The 21,849-nt window shown below is 65.2% G+C and overlaps 3 protein-coding genes across 14 annotated transcripts in view; 1 reads left to right on the forward strand and 2 right to left on the reverse strand.

The window, feature by feature from the left end:
• Positions 1–18,979, forward strand: part of MAPK8IP3 (mitogen-activated protein kinase 8 interacting protein 3) — a 43,702-nt gene extending 24,723 nt beyond the window's left edge. For 8 of the 12 annotated variants that reach the window (XM_040253694.1, XM_040253746.1, XM_040253702.1 and 5 more), the window contains 27 exons: positions 1,524–1,767; positions 1,930–2,032; positions 2,273–2,391; positions 7,297–7,308; positions 8,089–8,106; positions 9,230–9,287; positions 9,564–9,716; positions 10,402–10,483; positions 11,506–11,636; positions 12,068–12,124; positions 12,215–12,385; positions 12,972–13,098; positions 13,401–13,496; positions 13,606–13,764; positions 14,212–14,377; positions 14,595–14,777; positions 14,878–15,067; positions 15,167–15,283; positions 15,356–15,436; positions 15,526–15,593; positions 15,707–15,855; positions 16,184–16,355; positions 16,430–16,543; positions 16,714–16,752; positions 16,914–17,093; positions 17,206–17,355; positions 17,430–18,979. In XM_040253694.1, the coding sequence (XP_040109628.1) occupies positions 1,524–1,767; positions 1,930–2,032; positions 2,273–2,391; positions 7,297–7,308; positions 8,089–8,106; positions 9,230–9,287; positions 9,564–9,716; positions 10,402–10,483; positions 11,506–11,636; positions 12,068–12,124; positions 12,215–12,385; positions 12,972–13,098; positions 13,401–13,496; positions 13,606–13,764; positions 14,212–14,377; positions 14,595–14,777; positions 14,878–15,067; positions 15,167–15,283; positions 15,356–15,436; positions 15,526–15,593; positions 15,707–15,855; positions 16,184–16,355; positions 16,430–16,543; positions 16,714–16,752; positions 16,914–17,093; positions 17,206–17,355; positions 17,430–17,551 (3,261 nt within the window). In that variant the 3' untranslated portion in view covers positions 17,552–18,979. The remainder of the gene's footprint in view (positions 1–1,523; positions 1,768–1,929; positions 2,033–2,272; positions 2,392–7,296; positions 7,309–8,088; positions 8,107–9,229; positions 9,288–9,563; positions 9,717–10,401; positions 10,484–11,505; positions 11,637–12,067; positions 12,125–12,214; positions 12,386–12,971; positions 13,099–13,400; positions 13,497–13,605; positions 13,765–14,211; positions 14,378–14,594; positions 14,778–14,877; positions 15,068–15,166; positions 15,284–15,355; positions 15,437–15,525; positions 15,594–15,706; positions 15,856–16,183; positions 16,356–16,429; positions 16,544–16,713; positions 16,753–16,913; positions 17,094–17,205; positions 17,356–17,429) is intronic. The other 4 variants (XM_040253710.1, XM_040253738.1, XM_040253734.1 and 1 more) reach the window with 3 other exon arrangements.
• Positions 18,980–19,006: 27 nt separating this feature from the next.
• Positions 19,007–20,248, reverse strand: NME3 (NME/NM23 nucleoside diphosphate kinase 3). The gene is made up of 5 exons (XM_040253799.1): positions 20,149–20,248; positions 19,905–20,035; positions 19,691–19,792; positions 19,510–19,622; positions 19,007–19,414 (listed from the first exon to the last, which is right to left on the reverse strand). The coding sequence occupies exons 1-5, from the start codon at positions 20,192–20,194 to the stop codon at positions 19,297–19,299; spliced, it is 510 nt and encodes a 169-aa protein (XP_040109733.1). The 5' UTR covers positions 20,195–20,248; the 3' UTR covers positions 19,007–19,296.
• A 245-nt stretch (positions 20,249–20,493) lies between these two features.
• Positions 20,494–21,837, reverse strand: MRPS34 (mitochondrial ribosomal protein S34). The gene is made up of 3 exons (XM_040253792.1): positions 21,421–21,837; positions 21,213–21,255; positions 20,494–21,123 (listed from the first exon to the last, which is right to left on the reverse strand). Exons 1-3 carry the CDS (start codon positions 21,739–21,741, stop codon positions 20,831–20,833), a joined length of 657 nt encoding a protein of 218 aa, XP_040109726.1. The 5' UTR covers positions 21,742–21,837; the 3' UTR covers positions 20,494–20,830.
• Positions 21,838–21,849: the final 12 nt, after the last annotated feature.

Below are 21,849 nucleotides of genomic sequence, written 5' to 3' on the forward strand. Positions count from 1 at the left end.
CGCACTGGCCTCCGCGGGCACCAGCCAGAGCCCTCCCCGTGAATCACCCAGGCGCCTCTGTCGCGTGGGCGGACAGAGCACAGGGGGCCGTCACAGGGGCCCACAACACGCACGGCGCTGTGGGCAGGAGAGGGTTTGTCCTTTACAAATGGGCCCTAGCCTGCAGAGCCCAAAGCCAAATCAAAAGTGCTTGCAGGCGACCTCTCACCACGGCCCATTGGCAACGCGGCCAAGTGTGGTCGGCTGGGGGGCCGTCCTGTGCCCTGTGGGGTGTTGTGGGCACCCCACCTCCACCTACCCCCAGCTCTGGCTCTGACCACCACAAATGTCTCCAGACACCACCAAGTGTCCCCTGGGGACACAGCCGCCGGGACGGAAGCCCCTCCTAGCGGTGACGCAGATGGTGGAGGCGTCTCAGCCCAGGAGGGGTGGCACCCGGGGTGACCAGGTGGGGCAAGGCAGATCTCAGAAGTTCCCAACCAGCTCTGACCCCCGGTCACCTGGAGGCGGCCCTAGGAGCCCAGTCGGCCTTGCTTAGTTACAGGCAGGAGTCCCAGCTTCGCTCCAGTTTCACGAAGGCTGCAGCCCACCTCGGGTCCTCTGGAAGCACCAAGGGGAATGTGTGCCCGGAGGGGACACAGGGCTGTCCCCCACCCCAGAGACTGTGCCCCTTCTCTGCACAGGCAAGAAGCTGCGGGCCCCGGGCTCAGTTCACAGAAGATCAGGGGCTGCTGCTACTGAGGTTCCCCAGGAACGATGGATGGAGGGGAGCACAGTATTCAGACGGTGTGTTCCGTCTCCAGGGAGATCCTTAAGGTCGACAGTCGACAGCAGTTTTTACTAATGTGGTCTTTTTGCACTCCTGAAATATTTGGGGGACATCCCATTCTGTGGAAGTCGGGTTTCAAGTTGTTTGTACTTGCGCAGGTGTCTAAGGCAAACTTCAGTTCAACTGGGCCGTGGAGGTTAAGTGAAGCCCGTCCCTTGGTGTCTCTTTGTTGGGGAGGGGCCACCGCTGGCAGAATTGGGGCATCACAGCCCCTGACTGTGGCCGGGGCAGGAGGGGTCCGCCCTCAAGGGCCTCACAGAGGAGTGGTAACTTGGTCAGAAGGCACGCCGATCTCCCCAGCCCCCTCCCCCGCTGGGGGCCCTCTGCCCTGCCCTGGGCTGTGGCTTAGCTCTGTCCACCCTCCAGCTGCAAGGGGTTACCTGTCCCATCCACATAACTTCGTGTCTGTCCTGGGGAAGCCTTTTAAATAAGCTGTACCTGCCCCTGGAGAGCCAGAGGCTGCAAGCAGATGAGCCGAGTGACAAGAGGAATCAGCCCGGTGGGAGAGAAGTGCCCCCGCCGTCCCGCTCACTCTGGCCCCCCAGTGCTGTGTTACTGCAGGGTGACAAAGACCCCAAGTGAGGGGGCCTCGAGGCAGTGGACGTCACCTGCCCACCCACCCTGCGCGGTCCAGCCGGCCTCCCGGGGGCGAGACCCGCGCCTCGAGCCTCCCTCTCCCTGTGTTTGGCCCCAGTGTCCACAGGATGAGATGTCCGAGTCGGGCCAGTCCTCAGCAGCGGCCACGCCCAGCACCACGGGCACCAAGTCCAACACGCCCACATCCTCCGTGCCCTCAGCCGCGGTCACGCCCCTCAGCGAGGGCCTGCAGCCACTGGGCGACTACGGCGGCTCCAAGAACAGCAAGCGGGCACGGGAGAAGCGCAACAGCCGCAACATGGAGGTGCAGGTCACACAGGAGATGCGCAATGTCAGCATAGGTACTGCGCCCGGACCCCCAGTCTCCCAGAAGAACCCCTCCCTGACCCTCCCGCCCACGCTGGCCTGGCCTGGGGTCTCTGGACAAGGGGGCCCCAGGGCAGCCACAGGGAGTGCCAGGAGCCGCTGGCCACCCCCAACCCAGGCTCCACTGTGTCCCCCAGGCATGGGCAGCAGTGACGAGTGGTCTGACGTCCAGGACATCATCGACTCCACCCCAGAGCTGGACATGAGCCGGGAGCCTCGCCTGGACCGCACGGGCAGCAGGTGCTTGCTGGGCCCAGAGCCCGTGCCAGGGTCAGTGCCCCCAAGGGAGGTGCCTGCAGCCCCTCGGGGGGGAAACGCCTGGGGTGCTGACCCAGCACCTGCCACTCCTGCCCCTGAGCCCCCACAGGGCGCCCCATGCCCGGCCCGGCGGTGCTGGCGTCGGCAGCCCCGCAGGGCGCCCCATGCCCGGTCTGGCGGCGCTGCCCACTCACTGGCCTCCCTCACCGTGTGTCTTCGCAGCCCGACCCAGGGAATCGTGAACAAGGCTTTCGGCATCAACACCGACTCCCTGTACCACGAGCTGTCGACGGCGGGCTCCGAGGTCATCGGAGACGTGGACGAAGGGGCCGACCTGCTAGGTAACACCACCATCCCTGGGCCTGCTGTGGGTGCTCTTGTTTGTGATGAGGGCGGAGTCTCTGTGAGAAGTTCTTTGTACCAGCTGTAAATGTGGAGGGTGCCGCCCTGCGGGGTTTGCGGTGCTCACGGAGTTGAGCCACTAATTGCAGATGACACCGTCACCCCAAGAACAGTCCTGTCCCCGGTAGTCCTCAGCGGCCCCTGCGCCGAACCCCTCCCACCTTCAGGAGATGTTCTGGGAGGGTGGCTGTTGTTAGCTCTTCCAGTTCGCGAGGAATGTGCCCAGACAGTCAGCACCCTCCACGGGTCTGAGATGGTGCAGAGAGAGCCCATGTAGCCCAGAGGCCGGGCTGGGGCCCTCAGGGCAGTGGTGGCAAGTCCTGCAGTCTCCCAGGTTCTGCCCCACCTCTGGACCTCTGGCACGTGTCCAGAGCAGAGCCTGGAGAGGCAGCCTTGTTCCTGAAGTGTCCGTCCCGCTCCAAGCCAGCGAGGTGGGCACCGGGGCCGTGGTTCCAGTGCGTCCCCTCCCAACCCTGGGGGGGTGGGTCCTCTCGTTGCTCCTCGGGCTGGGGCAGCAGCTGGAGCCTGCACAGCTGCTCCCTCTGGACGTGTGGCCAGCAGTCTGGTAGTGATCCTCCAGCGGCATCTGGGAGCCCTGCCTTCTGACGTGTGATGGTGTTTGACCAGCTGCTGCCCGAGGAGGCAGGGCTGTCCAGCATCCTGGAGTTTTTTTTGTCAGTCCTGCTGCTGCTGTCTCTGCCCTGACAGACACGCCTGCGGGCGCTCGGGGCATCTCCACAGCAGGTTCCCGTGTGGACAGTGCTGCCCAGCTGGCCTGCCAGTTGCCCACACCGCCAGGCCTGACCCACAGACGAAGGGGGCCCGGCTGGCATTTTCAGCCAGCACAGCCCCGCTTCCTCCGTCTAGTGGTTCCCAGGAGCCTCCTCTTACTCAGGGTGGGGGCTGCGGGCTGCAGCAGCACCGGGGCTCAGCACCAGCACAGCTGTGCCCAGCTGTGGGTGAACAGTCATGTGCATTGGGGTGCGGTGAAACACACACGTGAAACTCACCACCGTCTCAGCTGTCAGACGCACGTTTCAGGACTGGGAAGTACATTCACACTCCGTGCAGGAAGACTGAAAGTGTCCCCTCTAAGATTAGGGACAAGACAAGGATGCCCACTCTGGGCAGTAAATATTTTTAATGGAATCTTTCTCCTAAGCATTATATAAAAATACATATTTTTAAATATACAAAACTATTAGTATTCAAAAAAATCTACTAATTAGGAATAATCACCTTTAATATTTTGACATCTTTCTGCTCTTTTTTTTACATATTTCAGCTAATATCATATAAATTTAATTTTTAGGCATTTTTCTCAATTTTTGGAAAAGGGTACATGCTGGTAATAATGTTAAATAATTATCACACCCTGCGGATAAGAGAGTAAACACCAAAGCAGCTCTCCCGCCCCCGCCGTGTCATGATGAGAGAGCTCCTCACCAGCACGTGTGCCCAGAGTGTGGGGCGGCCACATACATCCAGCCTGTTCTCTGTGGCTGATGCTAATGTTCCCCCGAATGACTAAGATTCCGTGGCACGTTTCACCTTCCTTAACTTCACATCCCTGCAAATGACCTGATGGGTTCCATCTTGGTTCTAAATTTTACAGTTCGACTTCCACTCTCATAGCCACTAGAGGGCTTAGGTCTTTGCCAGAATGTCCGGTGATGTCTTTAGGAGAGGTTTCTAGACATGGGTCCCCCCGGAACAGGTGTGGACTCATGGGGACGGGCGGCAGGCCAGCAGGGCCAGGCGCGGCTGGGAGGAGGCACCTGGGTCCAGGCTGTGGTCCCTGGAGCGAGCGCCCTCCTGCCGGGGAGGCTGCGAGGGGCTGCGGGCAGCCTCGTGCGCGGCAGAGCTTTCGCACCAGGGCCCTGCCCACTTGGGAACCGTGCAGGCACAGGACACTGCGCTTCCCTGTCGGGGGTGGAGGCCCGCTCCTGGGCGCGCTGATGGTGGGGGGTCTCAGGGACGACGCTGGGCCCCAGGCCTCGTGGCTTTCCCCGTTCGTGTCATGTGACAGGATCCCTGCATTCATCATGGTCCTTACGAGAAGAGGGACGCCAGCTCACTCCGTGCACGGCCACCACTGACCCCTCGCACTGCTGGTGGCCCATGTCCCAGATGAGGAAAGCAGGGTCACAAGGGTGAGGTGCGTAGGCAGAGCCAGGACTTGACCTCACACCCAGCCCGGGCAGCGGCCCTGCCCCGACCAGCAGCTTTACAGAGGTGGGATGTGCACGCCACGCAATCTGTGCGCTCCTCACTGTGTGACCTCTGAACGCTTCACCCGCCACCCCAAACGAGCAGCGGTGCCCGCCACCTCCCCCGACTCCGTGCCACTGTTTCACCTCCCGTCTGCAGACATGCCTCCCTGGGCACTTGATGTCAGTGCGTTTGCATCTGCCTGCCTTCATTTAGCAGAATGCCTTTGAGCCTCATCCGAGTAGGAGCGTGTCAGGATCTCATTCCTTTTTTGCGGCTGAATAGCGTTCCAGTGTGTGGACAGACCACACTTCATGCTCCGTTCAGCCACCGAGGAGCATTTGGGTCGTCTCCCTTTTGGCTGTCGGGACTGAGGCTTCTGCCTCACTTGTGGCACCTCACCTGGTTCTTAGAGATCGCTGGAGCTCACAGGCCTCCTCGCTCCCTGGCGGCGCTGGGTGGCCTGCCCGTGTCGATCCCTCCCGCTGGCCAAATCTCCTGCCCCACGACCCCAGGCTGCAGGGCTGGCCCCTCCCTGCCATGCCCACGGCTGCAGCGCTGATGGTGGGCCCACTCTCGCCGTGTGCCCGTCCCTGCCCTCCCACCTCGGCGCCCCCCGGGCTGGCAGATGCTGTGGCACTTGGCCACCTCCTGTGGTTCAGGCGGCACCACCCTGGATGTAAACCACACAGCAGTGAGTGTTACCTGGAGCTGCAGGACTGAAGCCGTAGGTGAAGGTGGGTCACCGGCCCCCAGCGTGATGCGCACAGGGTTCCTGGGGCTGGCTCCCTGGAGCGGGGGTGCCTGACCTGAACTTCCCGCAGGAGGCCCTAACCAGCGCCTCAGATGAGTCTGCTCCCAGGGGCTGCAGGGAGAGCTGTCTTCTCAGCTGAGGGGTGGGACCATGAGTCCCGGCACTTTGTCGGGTGGAAGGCCTCTTGGGCACCACTCAGCTCTGCTGGAACGAGACCCCGCTCCTGGGGGAAACAGGCCTTTGGGGGCCTTTCTGGAGGCTTCAGTGCGAGAGGCACAGGCAGGGCAGGCAGCCCTGAGGAGCTGAGGAGGGTGGAGAGCTCTCGGGACGTGTGGACAGAGCCCTGGAGCGTGGAGCCGGCCCTTTGTCCAGGGATGAGCTGGACGGTTGAGCTGGGGCTCTGCTCTTGTGCCCAGAGTCCGGCTCAGCTGGAGGATGTGTTAGCGACGGGAAGCCGGGTCCCACATCACTGACGCCAGAAGGTGCCCGATTGTGGCTGACTCAGCATATGTACTGGAGTCGTTGAATAGCCACTTGGAAAAAATGAAGTCTAATCTAACCTCACACTGTGCACATAAGTAATTTCTAGGTGGATAAAGATCGAAACGTAAAAATACAAGGATAACAGAACTGGAAGAGGATATTGGAGAGTATTTTCATAATCTGCACCTCTCTTCATGGCCAAAGCCTATATATATATGGTCTCCATCATTAACGTTAAAAGAAGTAACATACAACAGGAAATGAGTAGAGGATAAAGTAGGACATTCACAGGACCCACAAACCTGAAAAGCTGCTCAACTTCAAGAATAACACAGAAATGAACCGTGAGAGTATAGAGATAACTCTCTTTCCTCAAACGATTGATGAAAATGAAGCAGGTGCTGTCCGTGCTGCTGGTGGGAGCTGATGGGTGACGTGGAGGCCGTCTGGGCCTGCAGGAGCGAGGCCACTGTTCCTCCGATAGGGCCAAGCATGCCCACAGGAGCCCATGCGCGTGCCGTGGTGCCTGCACAGCCCTGCGTCGAAACGCTTATCAGAGGAGCTGTGGCAAACGGTGGGGCGTCTCCACGTGGATGCTTTCAAGGTGATGGTTGGAGCAAGTTGCCCAAGACGATAGAAAGTGTGGTCGAGATTTTGTTTTTTAAAGAGTGATGTCTGTGGAGAAAGAGGCCTGAGAAGAACACCAGGTTCTGGAGGCAGCGATTGTGGCGCCTCCAGCAGAGTCCGTCGGGTGGCTACACCATTTCTCTCTGCGTGAAGTGACCATATGGAAGCGCACCATTCCATCAAGTCTTCAGCTGGGTAGCAGGGAGCAGTGTGGCACAAAGAAGGGCCACCCCACCCCATCCTGACTGAGTGGTTTCCTCCTGGCAAAGGAGAGGGCCCTGGTCTTCTGGCCATCCTTGACCTGAGGTCTTGCCCTCCACCTAGACCTGGGCTGGCCAGGCCCCCCGCCCCCGAGGCCAGGTCCGTGTCGGCAGCTCACCCACTCTGGGGGCACTTGTGAGGCTGGACGCCCAGCACCCACCACAGCCCCTAATACAGGCTGGCCTCACGGGCAGGTGGCCCTCCTGATGGGTGGGGGGAGCAGAGAGGGCCACGCCCGCCCCAGGCCCCGGTACTGAGGGCCGTGCTGTCCCGGCCTCCCCTTTCCCGCGGGGGCCCTACCTTGAGTGGCGGTTGGCACCTACGGGCCTGAGGATGTCCCCTCATACTCTTTCGGCCTCTTCAACCCTAAATGGCGGGTCACTGCTGCTTTTTCTTTAACAAGAGTCTCTTGATTCTGCTGGTTTCAGTCACCAATTGACCTTTGTCGCTTCCTCCCCACCCCACCCCCGGTCTCGGTCTCTCCGTGCCTCGCTGGACGTGGCTGCAGGGGAGTTCTCAGGTGTGTATCTCTGCTGTCACCCTCTTCCCCGCGGTGGCGTCCCGGTGGAGGGGTGGCACCCTGGGACACCCCAGCTGCAGCCCGGCCCCACCGGACCCCGGCCCCAGCCACCAAGGCACGCATGCTTCCGCTGCCAGCCCACTGCTGCTCCGAAGCTTGTTTTGGTTTGCTCCACTGGCCTGCGGACGGGGACCTCGACAAGGGAGGGGGAGCTGCTGTGCCCTGGACCCGGCCTCACCTCCGAGGCTGCCGCTTCAGCTTCCGCAGGGCCGGGAGTTAACGCCGCCGCCTGCAGGCCCTGTGCCGCGGTGTCTCCCCTCTGTCGGGTGCAGCCTGGAGGTCAGGGGTCCTCTGCATGGGGCACGTGAGCCACAGCCTGCCCGCCTGCTCTCAGCAGAGGCTCTGGGGCCCTGACCACCCTCAGGTGGTCATCCCCCACACACCCACTCGAAAGCGCCAGGCCCGGCACAGCTCCCCCTCGTTTGCAGAGACCCCGCCCTTAACCCCCACCCCTCCCAGGAGGTCACTGTCAGATGTCCACTGGGCTGCCCTGAGGGCCTCTCTCACCGCTCAGCGCTCCTGGCTTGGCAGGCCTCTGCGTCGCCCAAGGTGACCTTTCTGCCCTGCCATCCCGCTCCCACAAGCACCCCTAGCCTGAGGAGCAGTAGCCCTGACGCCCCCCACCTGCTCATCACTTGGGCTTAACGCGCTTCTCTTCTCTCCCTCTCCTCCTCCCGCCCTGGCCGCCTGTCTCCCGTGGGACTGGGATGGCGCCCATAGTGCGTGATGATTTTTTTGGTAAGGCTGAGGCCCCGGTTCAGTATGCGTTTCCCTACTTCTGGCTTCCTCTGCCTCCCCGACACCCCCTCATGCTTCCTGAGCCATTTGCTTTGTTGAGCCTGATGGGGGGCACGTGGGGGCAGCAGGGCTGTGGCTTCTGGGTGGGGGTGTGGGGCCCCCAGCAGGCGTGGCGAGTGGACACCTGACCCCTTCAGAGCAGGCCCTCAATGGATTGAGGGGGGCCTCAGCGTCTCTGGGCCTCGTTAGTTCAGAAGGCCTGCGCCCAGGGCCAGCTGCGTCCCACCTGAAGGGCAGGCAGGCCCCGCTGGGGACAGGGAGTTGGGAACGGAAACAGCAGGGGACCCAGGCTGGGCACACTGCAGGGTCACCTTGTGCCGCGGCCACGTTAGGCTGCGGGGCGAACTGTGCAGGAGGCTGTCCTAAAGGATCAGCTGTGCTCTGGGGCTTTGTGGCCTCCTGGGTCCGCACCAGGCACCGCCCCGAGAGCGCTGCCCTCCTCACTCCCACCTCTGCCCCCGCGGGCCCTGCCCTCGGGTCTGCTCCCAGCCCACTGAGGGCTGTACCTGCCATGGGCCATCCCACCCCCTGGGCCCGGGGCCCTGTACCATCACAACTGCAGCCTCCGTGCTCCTAGGGGTGGGTGGTGACACTGGGCGGGGCAGGCAGAGATGGAGGAGGTTGTGCAGAGTCCTCTTGAGGTGCCATCCAGGCCCTGCTGGTGCGCAGACTTCATGTCAGTAGACAGCCGCAATCCCCATTGCTGAGCTCTAGAAGTCAGCCCAGGGCTGCGGTGTCCACCAGGACCCGGGGACCTGCCCAGTGCCCTGCAGAGGTCAGGCCGAGACCCCACGAGCTCACATGCTCCTTCCCCGACTGCATTGCTTGGTGGAGAGCCTGCGCCGTGACCAGCAGAGGCCTCTCCCGGGATGGCCCAGCCTGGTGTCTTCCTGCAGTTCGGGCTTCTGGTCCTTGGCCCCTCGCATCGGCCCCCGGGGTGGGGTCCTTCCAGCGTGGGCTGCACCCTCTCCCCCAGGGGGACATTTGTTACTCTGAGGCAGGGGTGGGCATCAGGGTCTGGCTTCACCAGGCACATGTGACAACTCCGTGCCCTTTGTTTCAGGAATGGGCAAGGAAGTGGGGAATCTGCTGCTGGAGAACTCACAGCTTCTAGAAACCAAGTAAGAATGCCCTCCCTCCACGGGCCAGGGGCTCCTGTAACAGCTGCAGCCGCCCAGCCTGCAGGGTGGCCTGCAGGGAAAACCTGGACCCACTAGACTGAGCCCACTCTCCTGGGGAGAGGGTGGCAGAGGTCACAGCCTCTCACCACCACCTGTCACCACTCATTCACTTTTGGGACCAGGGTGTGTGTGCTCAGATCACCAGGGTGGGCAGCCACCTCTGAGAGCCCATCCCTTAATGCACACAGCAGCTCGCCTTTCTCTGCCTTTTCAAAGAAACGCTCTGAACGTGGTGAAAAACGACCTCATCGCCAAGGTGGACCAGCTGTCGGGGGAGCAGGAGGCGCTGAAGGGGGACTTGGAGGCCGCCAGGCAGGCCAAGCTCAGACTGGAGAACCGCATCAAAGACCTGGAGGAGGAGTTGAGGAGGTGGGCGTGACCCGTGGGGCGGGGCTCACGTGGGGACAGGGCCGGGCATGGAGGGCGGGATCCGGCCCCGCCCTGGGCGCGCCTTCCTGTCGCCTGCGGGAGTCCTGCACGAGGGACAGCGCTCCCTCGTGGGTGTCCCTCATCCAGAGGCTGAGCCGGCCCTTCCCGCCGCGCTCACACGCGGCCTTTCGCTCAGGAGGAGGGGAGAGGGGAAAGGGCCTCTAGCCGTTGTGGGTCCCGGCGATACCCCCTGCCCTCGCCCTCAGTCAGCCCAGGAAGGGCTGGGGTATCCCCTCAGCGCTCTGCACCTCCCTGTGGCCTTTTCCTCCATCGTCACCCCGCTCTCCTGACCGGGTGCCTCTGGCTGCAGACAGGAAAGGGAGGTGTGAGGGGCGGGCCCGAGGCAGGGGGTGCCTGTGCGGGGTCTGTGGGGCCCAGGGCCAGGTCTCCCCTGGCCAGCACTGCCTTCCCACCAGCGCTTGGCCGGCTGACTGGAGGTCCTGTTCCTTGGCCGGGCTTCGGGGAGTACATGGGCAGGGGTGTGGGGGGCCCCAGGGCTCCGGCAGGAATGCTCAGGGCCTAGAGCTTGAGGGGAGAGCCCTGCGAGCAGCTGAGAGGTGGGCCAGAGCCCCGTCGGTGCCCCAGGGGGCCTCACTGCCGCCCCACTCCTGTCCTCATCCCACAGAGTGAAGTCGGAGGCCATCACTGCCCACCGTGAACCCAAAGAAGAGGTGGAGGATGTAAGCAGCTGTCTCTGTACAGAATTGGTATATTCCACTATTAACGTGCAGGGTGTGGTGGGGTGCGGGGGCAGGGCGGGGCGCGATGGGGCGGTCAGCGGGATGCCCTAGTTCCGGTCTCTGGGCCCTATTCACATCTCCTGTGTGAAGCCTGCACCCAGCAGCAGCACCCCCACCCTGGACTCTATGAGGTCAGAACCAGCCCCCCTTCCTGTGGGATGCCACCTCACCAAGGTCCTAGCAGCTGTGGATTGCCTGCAGTCACAGGCAGGCTCTCCCTGCTCACCTGGCCCAGTGACCTGGCTGCCCTCCTTACACAGAAGGCGGTCCTGGGCCTCTAACCTGAGGTGACGTTTGGATGCTAACCTCACACTCATCAGCTGTTACTGTGGGGTCGTGTGACACACCTATCGGGAGACCAATCCCACAGCCAGCACCTGGGAAACTAGCTGCTCACCTGGCCCACCCTATGCGGCCCCCACCTCCAGATACTCTAGGAGGGGACAGAGCCACAGGTGTCCTGGGCAGCTGCTGCTCCCCAAGGCCCACCCACCTGGGGCCTGGTGGGGGAGGCACCCGATCGGTGCCTTGGGCCTGAGGCTGCAAGCACAGCTGTGAACTCTGAGTGCCAGTGGTGGGGGCACTCAGGGAGGGTGACCCCAAGTAGGGCTGCATGAGGACACGGTTCTGCCAGGGATGGCAGCTTCACCGGTACCTCAAGCGATGAGTTCTGACGTAGTGACCCAGGTCCTGCTCACCAGACCCCCCGCGATCCTCTCTTACTGCTGTGCCCACGGGCCAGTCCCACCTGTTAGCCTTGACGGAGGCGTTTGGGGTTGCCAGGAGCTTCTAGGAAAACACATCGCGTAGTGGCCCTGGAGTGTGCCACGTGGCCTTCTAGGAAGAAGGGGACCCATTCCGGATGGGTGGTGCCGTCCCATGCCCAGCCCTCCCCACCGCGTTGCCTGAGCCCATGGGGAAGCCACCCTGAGATGCGCCCACTCCCGGAGGCGGCCCCTCACCGCTGAGCAGCGGCACTCTCCCCGCAGGACAAAATCCCCATGGCGCAGCGCCGCCGCTTCACGCGAGTGGAGATGGCCCGCGTGCTCATGGAGCGCAACCAGTACAAAGAGCGGCTGATGGAGCTACAGGAGGCCGTGCGGTGGACTGAGATGATCAGGTGGGCCTCCAGGCTCCTGCGGTTGGGGGCGAGGATCGCTCTCAGAGGTCCTGGGGAGGGAACTGCGGCTGACCTCCCCTTCCCCCTCTCTTCCCGAAGGACTGAGGGTACCAGGGCCTCCCTGGAGGGTCTGCAGGGGCCAGCAGAGCCAGGCCTCCGGTGCAGCCCTGGTCTGGCCAGTGGATGCACCCTCTGGGCTAGAGAGAGGCTGAGGCATATCGGGGCCAGTGCGGCAGGGTCCCTCTAGGAAGTGATGGGTAACACCCAGGAGCCCCTCTCGTCTGATGCTCCCGTGCTTGTGTCCAGGGGGAGGGTCTGAAGCAAGGGAGGCAGGAGGGCCCAGTGATGGCACGGGGGCTGGCTGGACTGGGCAGGGTAGAGTCAGGCTGGGCTGGGCTGAGCAAGGCCTCTCCCCGTCCTGTTCCGTGCAGAGCATCCCGCGAGCACCCGTCTGTCCAGGAGAAGAAGAAGTCCACCATCTGGCAGTTGTGAGCTGGGGGCTGTGGGCGGGTGTGGGCAGTGGCCACTGGGGAGGCTGCCCCTCGGGCCTGCCCTCACTCCTTGTGCCTCGCCGGCAGCTTCAGTCGCCTCTTCAGCTCCTCGTCCAGCCCACCTCCGGCCAAGCGGTCTTATCCCTCTGTGAACATCCATTACAAGTCGCCCACCACAGCCGGCTTCAGCCAGCGCCGCAACCACGGCATGTGCCAGAGCGCAGCGGGCAGCCGGCCCCTGGAGTTCTTCCCAGATGAGTGAGTCTCCCGGGCCCTCCCCTCCGGCCCCCACTGTGCTGCTCTGGGTTCCCACTGAGGCGTGCCCACCCATGGGAGCACTGGGCATCCCTGGCCAAGGCCATGCTCCCCCCACTCCCTCCGCATGGTCCCAGGGGCTGGGCCTTGCTCCTCTAGTGACCCCCACCAGGCAGCCAGAAGCGACCCTAGCCCCACCGGGCGGCTCCTGCACCCTCTGCTCCACAGAGGTTCCCGGAGTTGACAGGAACTTTTCTTGCAGCGTTGAGCTTCTTCCTGGGGAATGAGTTTGTGTCTGGAATTTTGTGCTGTCCTTAGTTTTGAAGCTAAGAATCTGGGTCCAGGGCCGAATGGGGATTTCTCTGCCAGGTCAGAAGACTGTGGGGGTTTCCCCAGAAGGGAAGGGGAAGGAAGGGGGACGGCCGTGGGTGACGGCGACAGGGACACCTGGGCCGGGGCAAGCTGCTGGAGTGGCCTCTGAGCCGTCAGATGCGCGCCTGGCGAGGGCGGTGCAGGTCCAGGAGGGGGAGCGCCGGGGCACAGGCGCCCTCCCGCAGACCTAGTGACCCGCCCGCCCTTCCCCCGCCAGCGACTGCACGTCGTCCGCGCGGCGGGAGCAGAAGCGCGAGCAGTACCGCCAGGTGCGCGAGCACGTGCGCAATGACGACGGGCGGCTGCAAGCCTGCGGCTGGAGTCTGCCGGCCAAGTACAAGCAGGTGGTGGGGGGGGGGGGGGGGGGGCGTGGGCGGGGCGGGGGCGGGGCCCCAAGTACAAGGAGGTGCTGGGGTGGGGCGAGGTCCCAGGTACAAACAGGCGCTGGGAGTGGCGGGGGGCGGGAGGTGGTGGCCGGGGCGGGTCCCAAGTAAAAGCTGGGGCGGGGCGTGGGCAGGTGCGGGGCGTGGGCGGGGCAGGGCGGTCCCAAGTGCGCCACTCGCAGCACCCGGCAGCAGACGGCAGCAGCACGGCGGTGAGCCAGCCCGGCCTGGCGCCCACAGCGCGCGCTGCCCTGTTCCTGCAGCTGAGTCCCAACGGTGGCCAGGAGGACACCCGCATGAAGAATGTGCCGGTCCCCGTGTACTGCCGCCCGCTGGTGGAGAAGGACCCGACCATGAAGGTGAGGCTCCGGAGCGCGCCAGGCGGCAGAGGCCCCCAGAAACTACGTCCACGAGGGCGGGGAAGCCGGAGGAGGCCGGCTCCCCGACCTCACGGCTGCCTTCCCCCAGCTGTGGTGCGCCGCGGGCGTCAACCTGAGCGGCTGGAAGCTGAGTGAGGACGGCCCTGGAAATGGAGTTAAGCCCACGCCGGGCCGCGACCCTCTGACCTGCGACCGGGAAGTGGAAGGAGAGGCCAAGAGCAACCACGCGTCCCCCGAGAAGAAGAAGGTCAGGGTAGCCGGCGTCCTGCCGCGCCCAGTCTGGAGGATAGCTGGGGACAGTGGCCCGAGACCCGGCTCACCTGAGGTCCGCTGCGGGTGGGCGGGGCAGCGAGGAGGGGCGGAGGTTTAGGGCAGCCGGGCTGGAGTCTCTGCCCCCCGGGGAACTAGGCTTGGGGCTGGATGCTGGGGCTTCACTTCATCTCCAGGCTTGAGGTAGGAGTCCGAACCTTAATGCTGAGAACTTAGCTTTCCTCTGGGGAGGTAAGGCTGAGTGCCTGGACCTAGACACAGAGTACAGTTCTGCCTCCTTGCTGTCCTGGCTACAGGGGAGGGTGTTCAGGTGCCCTGAGGCTATGGGCAAGGCCAGATCCTGAGAGACTGTGGGGGCCCCTCACTGGCCTCCATTGCTGCCAGAGTAGTGGGTGCCCCAACCTGTCCCTGTGCTTGGAAACAGGCCAAGGAGCTCCCCGAGGCGGATGCCACCTCCAGCCGCGTGTGGATCCTCACCAGCACGCTGACCACCAGCAAAGTGGTGGTCATCGATGCCAACCAGCCGGGCACAGTCGTGGACCAGTTCACCGTGTGCAATGCCCACGTGCTCTGCATCTCCAGCATCCCTGGTGGGTGCTGGGTCCCCAGGGTGGGCATCCGGGGGGAGCTCACTGCCCCGTCCTGTCGCTGACAGAGGCGGAGACCCCAGTGCGGCGCTCACCCGGGACAAGGAGGTGGGGTGGCATCACAGGCAGCCCCTTCCCCCCCGACACCCGCAGTGGGACTGGAGCTGGGGGGTGTCACGGGGGCCCCTCAGAGCGGGGTGACGGCTATGACTCCCTCTAGCCGCCAGCGACGGCGACTACCCTCCAGGGGAGATCTTCCTGGACAGTGACGTGAACCCCGAGGACTCAGGCACGGATGGGGTGCTGGCGGGCATCACACTGGTGGGCTGTGCCACGCGCTGCAATGTACCACGCAGCAACTGCTCCTCCCGGGGGGACACCCCGGTGCTGGACAAGGGCCAGGGTGAGTCCTGGGCCCCAGGGACACCCCAGTGCTAGACGAGGGCCAGGGTGAGTCCCAGGCCAGGCCTGTGGCCATCTCCTCTCACCCCTCCCTTCCACAGGGGAGGTGTCGGCTGTCGCCAATGGGAAGGTCAACCCGGCTCCATCCACGGAGGAGGCCACGGAGGCCACAGAGGTGCCAGACGCAGGGCCCAGCGAGGCAGAGGCAGCCGCCGTGCGGCCTGGGCCCCTCACGGAGCATGTCTTTACGGACCCGGCCCCCACCCCGCCCCCCAGCGCCCAGCCTGACAGGTGGGCTCTCTCAGGATGGGGCAGCGGGAGTGGGGGGGGACTGGCAGGGGCGGGGCCAGGCTTCCGTGGACCTCCCTGGAGCCACCATCCTCTCCACAGTGAGAACGGGCCAGAGGCTGACGTGAGCGGCACGCAGCCCGAGCCGGAGCCCAGCGGGGACCCCGCAGGCAGCACCAGTGCCGCGCCCACCATGTGGCTGGGAGCCCAGAACGGCTGGTAGGCGGGGCCACGGGGGTCAGGGTGGGGAGGGCGCCCCGGGCACCCCCGCCCACCGGCCTCCTCCTGCAGGCTCTATGTGCACTCGGCTGTGGCCAGCTGGAAGAAGTGTCTGCACTCCATCAAGCTGAAGGACTCGGTGCTGAGCCTGGTGTGCGTGACCCCGCCGGGGTGGGTGGGCAGGGAGGGCTGCGGGCAGTGGCCTGAGCCCAGCTCACCGCCCACCTGCCCTCCCGTCACAGGCATGTGAAGGGGCGCGTGCTGGTGGCTCTGGCTGATGGGACCCTGGCCATCTTCCACCGGGGTGAAGGTGAGAGCTGGCTTGAGGGTGCGAGGGGGCCTGACATCCCCTCGGGGCGGGACCCCCCGCGTGAGCAGAGGCAGCGCAGCCAGGCCTGAGCAGGGCTCGTGGGCTCTGTGCAGATGGCCAGTGGGACCTGAGCAACTACCACCTGATGGACCTGGGCCATCCGCACCACTCCATCCGCTGCATGGCCGTCGTGCACGACCGTGTCTGGTGTGGCTACAAGAACAAGGTGCACGTCATCCAGCCCAAGACCATGCAGATCGAGGCGAGTGCGGCAGGGCTCCCCACGTGGGGGCTTCGTGGGGTCGCAGGAAACGCCCTCGGGGGGGTGACTGGTTTGTCCGAGGTCATGGGCCAGCAAAGGGCGGCCGGGCTGTGAATGCCCATCTGCCTGGAGCCCACCTGCTGCTTCCCTCTGACCCAGCAGTCACAGTCTGCGCAGGCCCCAGGCATCTCCCTCGGCACAGCTGTGGGGAGGTCCCGGGGCCCCCAGGAGGAGAGGGCAATGAGGCCCTGAAAGGCGGCTGTGAGCTGCCTCGGCTGTGGCAGCTTCAGGGACCCCGCCCCCCTGACAGGCTGCCCTGACCCCACAGAAGTCGTTCGATGCCCACCCACGGCGGGAGAGCCAGGTGCGGCAGCTGGCATGGATTGGCGATGGGGTCTGGGTGTCCATCCGCCTGGACTCCACACTGCGGCTCTACCATGCCCACACCCACCAGCACCTGCAGGACGTGGACATCGAGCCCTATGTCAGCAAGATGCTGGGTGAGGGCGGCCGGCCAGAGTGTGGGGTGAGGGTCCCCCGAGGCCGCCCCACTGACCACCCCCCGCCTCCACAGGCACGGGAAAGCTGGGCTTCTCCTTTGTGCGCATCACGGCCCTGCTCATCGCGGGCAACCGCCTCTGGGTGGGCACCGGCAATGGAGTCGTCATCTCCATCCCCCTGACCGAGAGTGAGTGCCCCCAGGTGCCTGTGGAGACTGTGGGCGCATGTTAGGGTCTCGGGCGGGCGCATTGCCAGGACATGGGTGGATGCAGGCTGCCCGGGCGCAGCCCCCTTTGCCCAGTTCCTCTGTGACCACCTGTCTCTCTCCCTTCCTTGCCCTGCCCTCACCCTCCCCAGCCGTGGTCCTGCACCGAGGCCAGCTCCTGGGTCTGCGAGGTGAGTCCAAAGTGCCCACCTTCGCTCTCAGGAGGCCCCCATCCTGGACGCCCTGGGGTTGAGATGGCCTTGCCCAGGCAGGCCCCACCCCATCCCTCACCTGCTGGAAGGCCCACCCACCCAGTGTGGAGGCTCAGCACCCCCGGCCCCTCTCTCTTCAGCCAACAAGACATCCCCCACATCAGGAGAGGGGGCCCGCCCCGGTGGCGTCATCCACGTGTATGGGGACGACAGCAGCGACCGGGCAGCCAGCAGCTTCATCCCCTACTGCTCCATGGCGCAGGCGCAGCTCTGCTTCCACGGCCACCGGGACGCCGTCAAATTCTTCGTCTCGGTGCCAGGTGAGCGCCCGGCACCCCCCCACCCCATCCCACACCGAGGGCTGCAGCGAGGCTCTGGCAGGAGACCGCGCGGGGTCCCTGCCGCCCCGCTAAGGCGCTGTGCCGTCGGTAGGGAATGTGCTGGCCACCCTGAATGGCAGCGTGCTCGACAGCCCGTCAGAGGGCCCCGGGCCCGCCGCTCCTGCCGCAGATGCCGAGGCCCAGAAGCTGAAGAACGTGCTGGTGCTGAGCGGCGGGGAGGGCTACATCGACTTCCGCATTGGTGAGGGCGCAACGCGGGGCGGGGCCGGGGCGTCCTGGGTGGGCGGCCCCTTCACGCAGCCCTGCTCTCCTCAGGCGACGGGGAGGACGACGAGCCGGAGGAGGGCGCGGGGGACGTCAGCCAGGTGAAGCCAGTGCTGTCCAAGGCCGAGCGCAGCCACATCATCGTGTGGCAGGTGTCCTACACCCCCGAGTGAGCTGCGCCCCTCCACCCTGCCCGCCCGACGCCACCCGCACCTGTACATACGCCCCGCCCACCTGCCCACCGCCACCCCGGGGCGGCCAGGCGCCCGTCCACCCCACTTCTGACCTCTCAACCTGCAGCTTTCACCTGAGGCCCGGGGCCTCCCCCTGCGAGCTGGCAGAGCAGTGGGTCTGGCAGGGGGTGGGGCAGGGAGCGGATGGCATTCTGACCAGGGAGGCTGCAGGGCCTCTTGGAACACCAGCTCCCCAGCAGCTCCGGGCCGGCACCTGGCCCCAAGTCCTCCAGGCCCAGGGCACTGCAGGGCCAGAGCAAGGCAGAACCCCAGGAGGGGTCAGGCCGGGGCACACCTCTACAGGTGGCCCCGGCTCCACCCTGAGTCCCCCACTCCCATCACTCTCTCCCAGGGTCCCCCGGGGGGCAAGCAGGGACTCAACCCTGCTGAGTCTTTTCACCCTTGGTCCACTTGCCTTTGACTGCTGTCCACAAGAGCGGGGCTCCAACCCTCAGGGAGCTGGCCCAGCTGCTCACCTTCCCTGGGCTCTCCCTCACCCCAACCCCTGCCACCCTGGGAACTGGCATGAAAGCACGTAACCAAGCTTCTGGGGCAGCTGCTCAAGAAGACAGACAGACGCCCTCATCCCGCTCGAGCCCTGTGATCATCCCGTGTGCTACGCCCTCACTGACCCATGTCTTCCCCTCCCCACTGGCTCAACCTGGGCAAAGGCCCACCTTGTAGGAGCAGGCCCCTTGAGTCCCACCCTTCTCAGAAGCCCCTAGGGTGGGATTTCTCAGGCTGCCAGGGCAGGCCCAGGCCTCAGGAAGAAGGGGGGTGCCCTGGCCTCTCCTGGGGTCAGTCCTTGGATGTAGGCTCAGCCTCAGGGTGATGGGAAGGAGTGCTCCAGGGCCTGCCTCCGGTGCAGTCTCCAAGGAGCCCGCTCCTAAGACACGCTACTAAGTGCCTGGGGCCGGTGGCACGGCCTGCTCCCATGAGGGCCCTGATGACAGGCTGATGAGCAGAGGCCAAGGAAAGGAGCTGCCAGGCGTCCATGCCTGCTGCTCTGAGGGCCATCACCCTGGACTGCTACCCGCCCCTGCCCAGGCCTCACTCCTGTTCCTCCAGGCACTGGGCAGGGTCGCCCCAGGCCCTGCTGCCCACCCCCTCCCACAGAGAAGCACAGACCCTACCTGGGCAGCTGCCCCCGAGCCCAGCCGGTACCGCTGCAGGCTTCCCCCACGCCCTGCCTCTCTCCACTGTGATGTTCGTCAAGTCCCTCTCTGTCCTCAGGGGGCCTGAGGCGACCTGGGGGTGAGCCGGGTGGGTGCAGCCAGGGGAAGGGGCTGGGATGATTCTCCTCAGGCTTTGGCCCTGCAAGTGACCCTACGTGTCTGCTCTGTATGTAATAAATGTCTTAACACCATACTTCTGTGTCCCTGCGCCCAAACCAACTGGAGCACAAAAGTTTTCTTCCGTTTATTATAAAAACAAATGCCGGGACAAGCCAAGTACCAGAGCAGCGCCCTTGTGCGTTTGCAGGCGAGCTGTAAACGGGCGCGGGCTGGGCCGAGGCGCCTGAGAACTCCATTCAGGGCAGGAAGGCAACCAGAACTCGGCAGGCGGGCAACCACCTGCGCTCGGGAAGGCTGCTGCGGGTCTACCACAGCTCCCAGGTGGGGCCTGGAGGGGGCGGGGTCAGCCGCGGCCCTCTCCGGACTGGCACACCTGCCCAAGAGGCCCGGCTACTCGTACAGCCAGTGCCCCGCGCTATCCTCCCAGCACAGGAGCTCGTCAGTGCGAAACCAGAGTGCGATCTCGCGGCGGGCGCTCTCCACTGAGTCGCTGCCGTGAATCACATTCCTGTGCGGGAGAGGCGGCATGAGCACAGCCCGGAGCGGGCAGAGCTCGGTCAGGGCCCCGCGCAGCCCAGTTGGGAGAGTCGGAACCCGACTTACTTGCCGACCTCGATGCAGAAATCGCCGCGGATGGTGCCGGGCGCGGCGTCGGCCGGATTCGTGGCTCCGATGAGCGACCGGGAAGCGCGTACAACGTCCAGACCCTGCCACACCTGCCGACAGGGTCGGAGGTCAGCGCCGGGTCAGCGTCCTGCCCACCCGCCCGCCCGCCGACACTCACCATGGCCACCACCGGCCCGGAGCCCATGTACTTGACCAGGCGCCCGAAGAAGGGGCGCTCGCGCAGCTCGGCATAGTGTTCCCGCAGCAGCTCCTCCGAAGCCTGGGGAGGTAGGGACACAGGCCGCGTGCTCGGGGGATTCTGGCCCCCGGGGCCCCGCCCCACGCCCGTAGACCCCGGCCCGCTCCCCACGGCTGGGGACCCCGGCGCTTACCTGCACCAGCTTCAGCGCCACCAGCTTGAAGCCCTTCCTCTCGAAGCGCCGCACGATCTCGCCCACGAGCCGCCGCTGCACGCCGTCGGGCTTCACGGCCAGGAAGGTACGCTCGTGCACGCCGGTATAGGCTGCGGGGACCGGCGGGGTCGGGGCGCTTAGGGCCCGGCTGCACCCCCTCCCCGGCCCGCCCAGCCCGGCCGCACCCCTCCCTGCCCCGCGTGGCCCGGCCCCCGCCGCTCACCCGCCGGGAAGAGGTTGGCGAAGATGGTCAGCACCAGGCAGATCATGATGGCGACGGTGGGGCGCGGGCGGCGCGGGCCCGAAGCGGGGGCGGTGCGCGGACCGGGGCGGAGCCTGTGCTTAAAGAGGCCTTGTCGCCGGGAGCCGCAGGCTCGGTGGGCTTAGCGAGGCGGCGCCTGTTGTCCAGGACCACACCGGGACCTCTACGGCCGCGCCTGGGCCGCCCCAGTCCCCTCGGGTCTCCGCATCAACGGCCGTAAGCAGCGGTGACAGCCTGTTCCTCCCCGAAGCCCTGCCACCAGCCCGCTTTGGTCCCCCAACCCCAAACTCAAAAGAAGCCACATCCCAGGCTACTTCATGTGCCTTTATTCGCGTTCAGTTTCTGCCCGGGTCGTGGGAAGGGGAGCCAAGGTGGAAGTGACAGGCCAGCACTGGGCTCCACACCTGCTGCCCTGCTGCTTCCAGCGTGCCCCCAGGAGCCACTTCTGGCAGTCAGATCTGCGCGTTGGTGAAGCCGGGACAGAGGAGACAAGGTGCAGACCGCACCCTTTCTACGAAAACGTAGGTCCTCGACAAGTCGGCGGGGAGGTCAGATCCAAGATACCAGGGGGGCTGATTCAGGTGTGACCCAAAGGGGTGCCCACTGTCTTGCACCCTTGGGGCAGCCTGCCGGCTCCCACACTTTAGACTGCGGTGCCCTTGGTCTTTTTCTTCGCCTCCAGATTCTCAGGATAGTCCCAGGGATCAGTGCGTATCCTCTCCAGGCTGAGCATGGGCTCCTCCGTGCTGGGGTCTCCGTTTTTTTGTCGCTCTGCTAGAATCATGGCCCGGAGGAGCGGCGGGTAGGGGACGGGGCGCGGCGTCTCCTCTGGCGCCGGCGTGAAAGAGGTGAAGGCCTCCTCCTCGTGTTTGGGCACCAGCCGCCAGTCGTGGTACATGACCTGCTCGATCTCCCGGGCCTCACTCTCCGTCTTTCCTGGGGAGAGGAGACCGGGGGCCCTCGCTCAAATATTGCCGGAACAACCTGTTGCGGGCAGCCTCCCCACCGAGTCTCCGACACCTTACCTTTGAAGGTCAGGATGCCCCAGGCCTTCCCGTGGTCCAGGTTCTGCAAAGCAAGTGGGGGAGGAGGTCAGCTCGGAAAGCGCTCGCCCAGGGGTCGGGCAACCGGAGACCTCCTCCCACTCAGTGGCGCGCAAGGGAGGCGCGGGAGCCCCGCGGGGCCGGGAGCGGCGCGGGGCCGGGAGCGGCGCGGAGCTCCCGATGCGCGCACCTGCGCCGTGTAGTCCGGCCGGACGCGCGTGAGGCGCCAGTAGCACGGCTCGTCGTGCTGCCACAGCCAGGACTTGCGCGTGACCAGACGGCCCAGGCCGAAGAACGGAAGGCGGCCGAGCAGCTGCAGGAGCCGACTCTCGCGGCGCACGTCGACCCATGCTCGCATGGGCAGCTTGCGGCCCGAGTGCGGCCGTATCAGTGTCTCGTAGTCCAGGGCGTAGCGCACCGAGTCGCGCGGCCGCTCCCGCTGCTCGCGCAGGGCCCGCACACGGCGAGCCAGCTCGGCGATCAGCCGCGGCCGCATCTTTCTGCGCCCCATGGCCAGGGAGGCCTCCGCGGTCCGGCCGGAAGACGCCGCCGCCGCCGCCGCCGCCGCCGCGCGCTGCAGACCCGCCTGGCGCCGGAAGCGGCGGGTGTTCCCGGCAAA

The sequence above is a fragment of the Oryx dammah genome, unplaced genomic scaffold (genome assembly GCF_014754425.2).
Source record: "Oryx dammah isolate SB20612 unplaced genomic scaffold, SCBI_Odam_1.1 HiC_scaffold_2, whole genome shotgun sequence".
NCBI classification, from domain to species: Eukaryota; Metazoa; Chordata; class Mammalia; order Artiodactyla; family Bovidae; genus Oryx; species Oryx dammah.

Excerpts from the sequence above, each read along its gene's own strand:
- NME3 (XM_040253799.1), bottom strand. The coding sequence starts at position 20,194 with ATGATCTGCCTGGTGCTGACCATCTTCGCCAACCTCTTCCCGGCGG. Across the intron at positions 20,036-20,148 it reads CGCCAACCTCTTCCCGGCGG|CCTATACCGGCGTGCACGAG; the intron begins GTGAGCGGCGGG and ends CGGTCCCCGCAG. Across the intron at positions 19,415-19,509 it reads TTCTGCATCGAGGTCGGCAA|GAATGTGATTCACGGCAGCG; the intron begins GTAAGTCGGGTT and ends TCTCCCGCACAG.
- MRPS34 (XM_040253792.1), bottom strand. The coding sequence starts at position 21,741 with ATGGGGCGCAGAAAGATGCGGCCGCGGCTGATCGCCGAGCTGGCTCGC. Across the intron at positions 21,256-21,420 it reads GGCCGGACTACACGGCGCAG|AACCTGGACCACGGGAAGGC; the intron begins GTGCGCGCATCG and ends CTTGCTTTGCAG. Across the intron at positions 21,124-21,212 it reads GGGCATCCTGACCTTCAAAG|GAAAGACGGAGAGTGAGGCC; the intron begins GTAAGGTGTCGG and ends TCCTCTCCCCAG.